Below are 11,094 nucleotides of genomic sequence, written 5' to 3' on the forward strand. Positions count from 1 at the left end.
GGACGGAGGGGTGAGGTGGGCGTCAGGACGGAGGGGTGAGGTGGGCATCAGGACGGAGGGGTGAGGTGGGCGTCAGGACGGAGGGGTGAGGTGGGTGTCAGGACAGTGGGCTGTGTAGGCAGCAGGCACAGGTTTTGCCTGTCGTCACCTAATATGAAAGAGTGAATTGAAATTTATTCTTTTCCCATTCTCTAAGTTTTTTTATTCCTGTTCATCTGCATGTTGTCTGCCTGCATGCTTGCCATGGAGCCGGAGCTGCAGGTTGTTGTGAGCCACTCCATGTTCTAGGAACTGAATTTGGGTCTCTGTAAGAACAGCAAGTGCTCCTCGCCGTGGAGCCATCTCTCCAGCCTCCACTCCTATCTACTGAGTTTTTAGTACAATTTTCCTTTAATAAAGTATTTCCCTCATACATTATAACCCATAAATTGCATTATAATGATTATTTTTCAGCATTTTGAATGGTAGAATGCTATTAAAGCTGTATTAAACTAACGCCTCTCTCTTCCTAGGCCTCCTATACTCAAACGCAAGATTGGTTTACACTGGCAAAGCAATGTCAGCAAACAGTAACGACCTTTTCGCTACCCTGCTGTGTACCCCACCACAAAACTGCATCACCAACTCTTTCTTCTGTGTCTGGTAAGCAAAGACAAGGCCCTTCAGAGTCTGCTGTCTGCTGCATCCTGCATTTCAGAGGTGGGCAGAGAAGCTCACCACACAGTCCCTGCCTCCCTTGTACTTCCTAGTGGGTTTTGTTGGGTTGTTGTTTGTTGGTTTGGCTTTTGTTATTGTTTGCTAGTGCTTTTGAAAGGGAGTCTAAAGTGGATAAGATAACAACGGAGGGAGGCGGTTAGAACCGAAGGCCCATATTTATCAGCCTTGTGATTTTGTTTGCTGAGACAGGGTCACATTGTGCAGTCAGGGCTAATTGCAGACTCGCTCTGTATCTCGGGCTGGCTTTGTGATCACGATCCCTCTTGCCTCCTCCTCCATTGTGCTGGCATGGCGGGCCTTCCTGAGCAAGCCTAGCTCTTAGTTGCATGGTCTTTGTGCTGAGTTATTCCACTTGGACTCTTGTTTCTTCTCACCTGTCAGCTTAGGCTAATATATATAATAAATGTGTAGAGCATGTCACCCCAGAGCCCAGCACACCCTCTCTAGTGTAGAGAATGTCACCCCAGAGCCCGGCACACCCTCTCTAGTGTAGAGAATGTCATCCCAGAGCCCGGCACACCCTCTCTAGTGTAGAGAATGCCACCCCAGAGCCCAGCACACCTTGTGTAGTCAGTCGGGGATTGTCTTGTCTTTATTTCTATAGCTCTTTCTATAGGTGTTGACAGAGGCTGCTGTCCTTCTAGGTCCTGTAGCTGTTTAGTTCCAAAGAAACACACAGAGGTCTACATTAATTATAAACTGATTGGCCTATTAGCTCAGGCTTCTTATTAACTAATTCTTTCATCTTAAATTAGCCCATTATTCTTGTCTATGTTAGCCATGTGGCTTGGTACCTTATATCAGTGAGGTGTTCTTATCTTGCTTCCTCTGTGATGACTGCAGACTGAGTCTTTCCTCTTTCCAGAATTCTCCTGTTCTGGTTGCCCTGCCTATACTTCCTGCCTGACTACTGGCCAATCAGCATTTTATTAAAGCAATACAAGTGGCAAATCTTTACAGGGTACAAGACCGTTGTCCCACAGCACTGGTATAATATTTCTGAGCTGACAGCAAATGGACCAGGACTGTTGGAATTCTAGTCCCCAAGAAGCCAAGGCAAGAGGATTGTGACTCAAACAACAACAAAATGGAAACAATAATGGGTAGAAATTGAATTTGCCTTCTACTTCTCAGTTTAGACTATTTCTCTCCTTGGAAAACAGATCAGTTCTGTCATGGGAGTCTTGTGGGTAATACCAGTTTTTCATAAAAAATTGAAAGAAACAGCCATGAAATGGGCATCACCAATTAAGATAGGATCAAGGGGGAAATTCCAGACATGAGCCTAAGAATTCAGGAAATCCGTAGCAGTTTGCTCTAACCTCTCTGGGATGTGTTTGTAGCACCTGGAGAAAGTAGATCTCAGTGCACTGACTGACTGAAAATCAACAGCAACCCCTCCTCATTGAAAGGATCTAGGTTTCTGTGTGCTTCCTGGCCTTTCTCTCCGTATTGAAGAGGAACCCTAGAGCACGGAACAGTGGACAGAAAGGCTGGCCGAAGGGCACTGGGCAGGAAGGCCCCACTTGCTCTCTGTCCAGCCCTGCTGTCCCTTGCAGGTGTACAGACTTGCAGGGGGGAAGTTGTTATATTCATTTTCAATACAAAGTTATAATGAAATGTTTCTAGCCATGAAGACTTCAAGTCTGCTCACAGAAAGTGAACACTGAGAGCAGGCACACTGATGACGACCCCCAGAGCTGTGGAGTCCGGAGGGCAGACCTCCATATTTCCCTGAATTCTGAAAGAGGAAATTAAGAACTAAACCTACTTTTTTTGGGGGGGGGCGGAGGAAGGTAATCTTTTATAAGTCCCTGCATTATTTTGTCACTTTAATGATAAGAATTGCATGTCTGATAGTTATTAAACCCTTTTTATAAATACTTAGCACATTTACATAAGGCAGATTTAATTCCTGCTGGCAGTTTTTCCCTCACGGCCTCCCAACAAGGCTTGAGAATCCCTCCAAAGTTCCTGGTCCGTGCGATTTGCCATTTTCTACAGCACCTACCTGGCAGTGGAAGAGCTGGGTCATTATCTAATCTATTAGCCTTCTATAATTTAATACAGAGAATTTAATCTTCGATGATGGAGTTCACCCCAGGACAATAAAGAGCCCAACTAAAACCACCGGAATGATTCCTGAGATGGAAGAGGAAGAAGAAGGGTCCGTATCAGTGAAAGACACGCCTTCCCAAGCGCTTCTGAGAGTATACCTGGAAAGAAAAGATGAACAGGACAAACAAAAGACCGTGCATTTCTCGTCATTTGAAGAATTTCTCAACGCCTATGTCATCTTCATCCTGAGAGAAGCCATCGAGAACATCACAGGCCATTCCTTTAGCGGCATCCCCGGCTACATCAACTTCTACAGCATCACCCAGGTGATATTCGATAAAGTGGAGCCCAGCAAGAAGACCGTAAGTTCACCCCAACTTGAAACAACAAAGGAAATCTCAGAAGAGAAATTGGAAAAAGTAAGTTTAAGTTCAAAGAGTGAGAGCATCGGGCCAGAGGGCAGGGCCGACTGGTGTATTTCTCACAGAACCTATGACATTGGCAACAGAAGGGAATTTGAAAGATTTAAGAAGTTTCTAAAGGGAACATTGGGAGAAAGATACTGGTGGCTGTGGATGGACATTGAGAGGTTAAAAGTTCTTAAGGACCCTGGAAGACATCAAAGGTACTTTCATTTTTTATTTGCCAATAGTTTAAAAAAAAAGCAAATTATAGAATATTTGTTTAAGTTATTCAAGCACAAACATTAAATATCAGAATGTAGTTTATGCACCGGGAAGGGTTAAAACAATGATCTTTATTTTATAATAGATTTTTGATATCACAAGTTTTCTGATTTCATAGTTTGAAGATACCAGGGCTGAATAGGTAGCCTATTTGTGGGGGCACATACGTACATGCAAGCCAAAAACTCAAGATACATAAAATAAAAAGTAAGGCTAATAAGTAAATACATAAAAAAATAATAAATAAATAAAACCGATATCAATAATAGTAGTTATTTGGGTTTGAATAATGTTTCTTTCCATAAATTCCAGATCTGCTGTAAAATTATACTCTTTATAGTGTCATAATATTATAAAAATTTTATATAAAAAGTAGTTTATCAGCTATATGATCACACTCATATTAGGCAGCTATGGATGCCAGTACGGGGCCTCTTGTCCCATCAGGCTGCCTGGCTGACACATGCCGTGGTCTCTGGTCAGATGCCACAGAGCTGTCTGTCTCCCCTGAAGCTGTGCGTCTGACTGGCTCCATGCTTCAGATTACCGTGAGTGTCCATCTTCACAGGACACTGCTTTAAGTCAGCCCTTAGGTTTGTAGCTCCTGATCTAATCTGAAGCACCGTAGACTGCATTTCTTCCTAAGGGCTTGGTGGAGACCCGCTAGTGACTGGGTTATTAGAGTAGAATTTGGGTCACAGAGCTTATGCTTTGATTCAGGCTCAGCAAATGGTTGATTCTGTAACCTGCCTTGATCTATATTTGTAAGACATATCAGTAGAGTCATATACAAGAAACACTGGGATTTTCAGGACCAATACTATGGACTTCTGTTGTCTCTATAATGAATTACCCACATCCAGTAACCTAAAAGCCACAGTTCCAGAGGTAATCTATTTCTTTACATTTTACAGTTTTTGGAGGAGACTGTTCTTGATTTATGGCCCCTCCTCTCCCTGCTCTGGCCGCACCGTGGCTCCTGGAGAAGGATTTCCAGCACTCCCTCCCTGCTGATTTCTCTCTGCCTTTTTTTTTAAAACCATTATAGGTAACAAAGTTACAAATTTTGGAGATTTGGTGTGCACAATTCTACAAGGCCATCCAGCTTATTGAGAAAAGCAAACACCCTTGGAAATAATTTATAATTTATGTCTATAAACCCTTTAGTACTCTGTAATGATTGTTGGTGCAGAGGTATATTTATTGAGAAGTTGAACAATGTATTGACCTGTGTGTAACTGTGTTTCCTCTCAGACATCTTGAGAAAATGAAGAAGTGCTACCTTGTGAGCAGCGGGGAGCGTTACCTTTCTACAGAGATCCTCTCCAAGTTTAAACTGCTCAATGGGTCCCGGTGGACAGAAGAACATTTGAAAAACATTCAGATTGAAGTCATAAAACCCCTGCTTCTGTACTGGTAAGGAAAACGATGTGGATCAAAGTTACTTTCCGTTGCTTCCCTTAGGCTAGATACAAATAACTCATTTTGTCTCGTGGTGGTTATGTAACTATGGAAAGCTAAAGTGACCAGTTTATCTTTGCTTTCTTTGAAAAGCATTTAACTTTCAGATGCTTGGTGTGGTGGTTTGAGTAAGAATGGCCCCCATAGGTTCATATATCCAAATGCTTGGTGGCCAGGGAGTGGAACTATTGGAAAAGATTATAAAGGATTAGGAGGTGTGGCCTTGTTGGAGGAAGTATGTCACGGGGGGGGGGGGGGGACATGGACTTTGAGGTTTCAATATACCAGGGCCAGTCTGTTTTACTCTTGGCCCGTGGACCAGAATGTAGCTCTCAGTTACTGCTCCAACATCATGCTTGTGATATGCTCCCTGTCATGATGAAAATGACTAACCTCCAGCACTGTAAGCAAGCTCCCTTTAAATGCTTTCTTTTGTAAAAGTTGCTGTGGGCATGGTGTCTCTTCACAGCAGCAGAAGTTTGTACCAGGAGTGGGGGTTTCTGTGGCGGGCCTGACCTTGCTCCTTGTTGGTGGAATGTGGATTAGGAAAGCAGCTGAATGCTTTAAGCAGGGCTTGTGGAGACATACTAGCAGGAGCATGGAAGAAAGTGGTGCTAAGAGCAGTGTAAATTATGACGGCCTGACTCAAGAGGATTCAGGGGAAAAGAATATTAATTAGTAAGTGGCCTAGGGACCATTTTTGTGATGCTTTCCGAGGTTAAATCGAAGAGTTTGGACGAATTACTGGCAGAGCAGGGTTCAAGGCAGCAGTGTGGACTGGGTCACGTGGTTACTGGGGAGTGTGCAGATGCTGATCTATAACGAGAGAAGGAGCAGGCCAGACAGAAAGAAGGACAAGATGTCCAGTCAGAGGAGAACACGAGCACCAGGAAGTGGAATGGAGCGAAGTCCACGCTCAAGGAAATAAAAAGTTTAAAGAAAAACCGGATGCTAAATAGAAAAAAGGGAGTGGTGATTTCAGGGCAGGACCCCACCCAGCTAAGCTTGTGAAAAAGAACTCAAGAAAAAATGTAAGCAATGAAGGGAACCACCACCAACAGAAAGCTGGTAAAGATGTAGAACAGGGGCCACAGTCCAGTCCCAGCAAGCAGCAGAACTTGGCAGCTTCAGCCATGTGGGTCTGGGTTTACACTTAAGGATACAGGAAAAGAGGTTGTAGTGAAAGACCCCGCCCCTTCCCCCCCCCCCCCAAGTTGGGAGACTCTCACTCAAGTCTCAGGATAACAAGCCCCCCCAAGAACTCACGAGAGACCGTCCTTGCTGTAATCACATGAGGTTTATTGACAGGAACCATTGTGCTGGGGCCGAGACTCATATCCCATGCAGGGGTAGAGGAGTTTGACCCCAAGTAGCTGGGAAAAGGTGTATTTAAGGGAAGAAACCACAACCCAAAGGGGGTAGGGGAGGGAGTCATTGGAAGATTCCAAAAATACCAGTGATAATCACAAGGGGGTAACTCTCCGTTTCTCAAGATTGTTCTCAAGATTATAATCTAACTTTGTGGTCAGCCAGTTCCTGGAACAGAGTCACTGAACCGACTAACCTAGATATTTGGCTCTACTCTTCCTGCTAGGGGGTCTGGATTTATCCTGGTTTTCAGTAGAAGTCCCCTCTCTGGCGAAGGAAAGCCGCTGAGGCTAGGTCTGTGTCAGGGGTGTCCCTGAACCTGTGAAGGTGAAGCCTGGATTGTCTTGGAACCCCCGAGATGTTGGAGATGCCAGAGCACTGGAGTATCTGCCTAGGAAAGCTGCAGACAGAGTGTAGAACCAGCCCAAGAGAGAGAAATACATCGCAGTCCACAAAGGTGGAAGGAGTTGGGAATCTGAAGAGTTTTGACATCAGACACGGATGCAGAGTTTGGAGTTTGCTCAGCTGGTTTTCAGTCTTGCTTTGGTCCAGTGTCTCCTGGCTATGCTCCCATTTGGAATGGCGATGCACAGCCTGTGCCATAGTGTGTTGGGGGAATGTCTGCTTTTTTATTTTACAGTTAAGAGATTGCTTTGAGTCTCAGAAGAGACTTTGAACCTTGGACTTGAAAACAGTTGAGACTGTGATATTATAGACCATGGGAACTTTAGAAGTTGGAGTAAGGCGTTTTTGCATTACGCTGTGGCTACAAGCCCATGGAAGCCTGGAGTGGATGTGGTGGTTTGGATAAGAATGGCCTCCCTGTGGGCTCTTATGCTTGGTTACTAAGGGGTGGAAATATTTGAAAGAATTAGGATGAGGAGGTGTGACCTTGTTGGAGGAAGTTTGTCCCTTGGGGGTACACTATGACTCTCAAAATCCCAGACTAGGTGCATTCTACAGAGTGAATTCCAAAATCCCAGACTAGGTGCATTCTACAGAGTGAATTCCTAAACAGTCAGAGATATATAAAAAGGACCTTGTCTCAAAACAAACAAACAAACAAACAAACAAACAGAAACAACAACAAAAACCCCAGCAAAATGTTGATATATTTTTAGTGCTAATTTGAGCAGCTTTTATTTGATATTATAAATACAGGCCTGCTTTAAAACCACCACAGCATATTTTGTTATTTTTAAATTCCTTAATACTTTCATGTATTTCTTTTTCTTATCAAGCAGATAATAAGTTTAATATTATGGATTTTTCTAATTTATATTACCTTTTTCTATTAGAGAATGAAGTATAATGAAGTAACATAGTTTTTTGGTTTTTTTTTTTTTTTGGTTTTTTGAGACAGGGTTTTCTGTAGCTTTGGAGCCTGTCCTGGAACTCACTCTGTAGAACAGGCTGGGCTTGAACTCACAGAGATCCGCTTGCCTTTGCCTCCTGAGTGCTGGATTAAAGGCGTATGCCACCACTGGCATAGAAAAATACTTTGAAGGAGAATCAGTAGAAAAAGAAATAGGAAGTGACAGAAAGGATTAATAATCATGATGATGAATTATATCGTTTGTATGCTTTTAATTCTGAGATCTATTATAGTTCCATCTTAACATATGAATCTTAAGGTTTTTTTCTTCAATAAATAGGGGACCAAGATTTTGTGTAACTCATTCGTTATCAACAAAAAGTGCCAGCACGGAACTGAAATTCTGGCGCCTTCGCCAAGAGAAACCCAGGAAGGATGTTGACCCTTTCCCACAGATGGCAACCCTCTTGCCCTTAAGACCAAAGTCTTGCATTCCCCAGGTCCCCGAGGTCCAGGTAGGGTGTCCAGCGTGGGAGCTGCCCTTTATTAACTGCACAGCTAAAATCTGTCCTTGGGTTTGTCAACTGCTGTGGTTCGAACATGAGCTATATCCTATAGGCTTGCATGTTTGAGACTTTGTCCCCAGTTGGCACTGTTTGGGAAGGTTGTGGAGCCTTTAGAGGTCCCCACCTCTAAAGTGAGTCCCTGGGGCTGGGTCCTGAAGCTTCACTGGCTAGGACCCATCTCCTGTTCACACTCTGCTTCCTGAACGTAGGTACAGTGTGATCAGCCAGCTTCCTGTTCCCGCCACCATGCTTTCCCCGTGATGGAGCAAACCACTCTGGAGCTGTGAGACACATTATTACCCTTCCTCCTTCGGGTTGCCTTTATTAGCGTGTTTATTAGAGGAACGAGAAAGTGACCAGGGCAGCCATGGATGGCATTTATCACAAGCGGTTGCTGCTGGAACATACACACGGCCACAGGGAGGAAGGAGGGAGGGCCCTGTGTGCTCAGCAAGCAGAGAAACCCTTCTGATATGAACAACTCACTTGTCTGCCAGAAGTTCTCTAGCTGCCTCCTCTTCCGCTTAGAATAAAACATGAAAACTGTGCCCAGCTGTGCAGGTCCCTGCTAGCCCTGCCCCTCACTTTCCCACATTCTTCTCCAGTTTACCACAACCCAGCCACACTGCTTCCTCTTGTTTTACTGCGGCTTGTTAGTGTCTCCCATCCTTGGTCAGGCACTTGGTCCTGCAGAAGAACTGGGTTTGGCTCCTAGCATCTACATAAAGTGGCTCATCAATAACTGTAACTTCAGTTTCAGGGGATTAGATGCCTTCTGGCCTCTGTGTGCACTTACATAAGTGTGCTGCACACACGTATACATTCAATGTGTGTGTGTGTGTGATCCAAAACTTACTAACAGGTTTTCCCATGCCTTATACTCTTAAACTATGTTTTAATTTACTTTTAAATGAGGAGAGCTGGAGAGATGGCTCCTTGGTTAAAAGCACTTGCTGCTCTTTCAGAGGACCTGAGTTCAGTTCTCAGTACCCAGCTCATAACTTTCCAGCTCCAGGGGATCTTCTGACCTGAGAGAGCATGCACACACACACACACACACACACACACACACACGCACGCACGCACGCACGCAGGCACGCACACACACACACACACTAATGTATGCACCAGGCATGGTGATGTACACCTTAAATCCCAGCACTTGAGAGACAGAGGCAAGCAGATCTCTGTGAGTTTGAGGCCAGACTGATCTCCACTGTGAGTTCCAGGACAGTCAGGTCTACAAGGTGAGACCCCGCCTCCAACGAGAAAATAAAAATGATCCCACAGCGTGGGAACTACTCTGCTTCCCTCCTCCACCCCAGATCCTGAAAGCTACTGTCCTATTTTATGTTCCTATAAATTTAGTCACATTTTTATAATATATATTTAATTATAAGCCCAGATTCTTATAGTATTTCTCATTAACAGTTGCTTAATACCTAAAACTACAGGCCCTTGCTGTGTAGCCCAGGCTGGCCTTGAACTTGTGACCTTCTTGCTTCAGTCTCCCGAGTGCTGGGATTACAGATGAGAACCACCTGCCCAGCCTTCACCTGAAGGTCCACCAACAAAGAGCAGCTTTGCCCATTTCCTAAGCACCAATCTCTTTCCCATCGCTGACTCTTCTTCCCTTTTGCTAGGGGACCCCTCCCCACCATCTGTTCTTCCTCCAGGGTCTGTCTTGGAGCCTGCCTGAGAGCTCACAACTGCCCTTGGCCCACAACCCACCTTATAGTTTTGTTGAAAGAATACATTTTATTTCTTTTGTATGTGCGGGTGTTTTGTTTCGCATGTATGCCTGTGTACAGTGAGCATGACCACAGGTGCCAGAAGAGAGCTTCAGATCCCTTGGGACTGGAATTACAGACAGTTTGGGGCCACCACGTGGCTGCTGGGAATTGAACATGGGCACTATGGAAGAGCAGTCAGTTAAGAGCAGCTCATAACTGTTGAGCCATCTCTTCCTCTGCTGCCATTAGAAATGGTTAAGAATGGGAAAAATAACCATAAACATAAAAACTGTCCCTGAAAGGGAAGATGCAGTATTGTTAAGTTCTAGGTCCTTTGCTATGGCTAAGCAAGCATCTTTGTTTGACTTCCCTGCCCCACCACCTCCTGGTGCTCTCCCACACAAGTCCTGAGCCTATTCTGTTCCAGAAGAAGGGCTGGTTGCCGAGTTCTTCCCCGGGAAGGAGTCTGCCTCCATGGTCCTGGAAGTAAGGACTTAGCCCGTCTCTGACTCCGCTTGTCATCTGAGCTGCTCTGAGTTTACTGTCCCACAAAACCTGCATAAGCACGGGGGATCGTTTGTTTTAGTGCGATGTTCAGTGGGCAGTAGAGTGAGGGTTGAAATCTAGAGAGAAAACAAGCTCGAGATAATGCGGAATTTTATTATCTCTGCTTTCATTTTGCTCATTTCCATTTCACTATTTCTTCATGTTTAGGGAGAAGAAATCAGTTTATCGCCACTATCTAAATCGCCTAAGAAATTGTCAAGAGTAAGCACGGGGTCTCAGAAGCCTGGGAGGAGCGAGTCCTTGCACCCCGTTCCTTCCAAGGACGACAGGCTTGAGAAAGAGTAGGTGCAGTTCTTTTGAATGTTAAGTGTTTTACTCTATTGGTTTTTAATATGAATTTTTAGGATTCAGTACTATGTGCTAGAGGCTTATGATCGACCTGCCTATGCTAAGTTAGAAGAATCCCAGAAATAACACGTTTAAGGGGACGGTGCCTGTGTCCAGCTGCTGTCAGACTTGTAACTGACCTCTGAGGAGGAGCTCTACTCTAATCCTCTTCTCGAGTTTGAGAGCTCTAAGAGGCTTGGCACAGTGAGCTGTGTCTCCTCTCTTTATGTTGTTCTGTACTCCCAGTGGGTTTTTTCTTTGAATATTTATTTATTTATTTATTTATTTATTTATTT

The 11,094-nt window shown here is 44.5% G+C and overlaps 1 protein-coding gene across 5 annotated transcripts in view; it reads left to right on the forward strand.

Annotated features, from left to right (window-relative positions):
- Positions 1-11,094, forward strand: part of Rgs22 (regulator of G protein signaling 22) — a 101,740-nt gene that overhangs the window by 32,604 nt on the left and 58,042 nt on the right. For all 5 annotated transcript variants that reach the window (XR_003378835.1, XR_003378836.1, XR_003378834.1 and 2 more), the window contains exons 7-11: positions 513-642; positions 2,788-3,400; positions 4,716-4,877; positions 7,946-8,120; positions 10,619-10,752. Coding sequence is in view for 2 of the 5 variants with exons in the window: in XM_013354105.2 (XP_013209559.1) it covers positions 513-642; positions 2,788-3,400; positions 4,716-4,877; positions 7,946-8,120; positions 10,619-10,752 (1,214 nt within the window). In the remaining 3 variants the exon portion in view is untranslated. The remainder of the gene's footprint in view (positions 1-512; positions 643-2,787; positions 3,401-4,715; positions 4,878-7,945; positions 8,121-10,618; positions 10,753-11,094) is intronic.

The sequence above is a fragment of the Microtus ochrogaster genome, unplaced genomic scaffold (genome assembly GCF_000317375.1).
Source record: "Microtus ochrogaster isolate Prairie Vole_2 unplaced genomic scaffold, MicOch1.0 UNK29, whole genome shotgun sequence".
NCBI lineage: Eukaryota > Metazoa > Chordata > Mammalia > Rodentia > Cricetidae > Microtus > Microtus ochrogaster.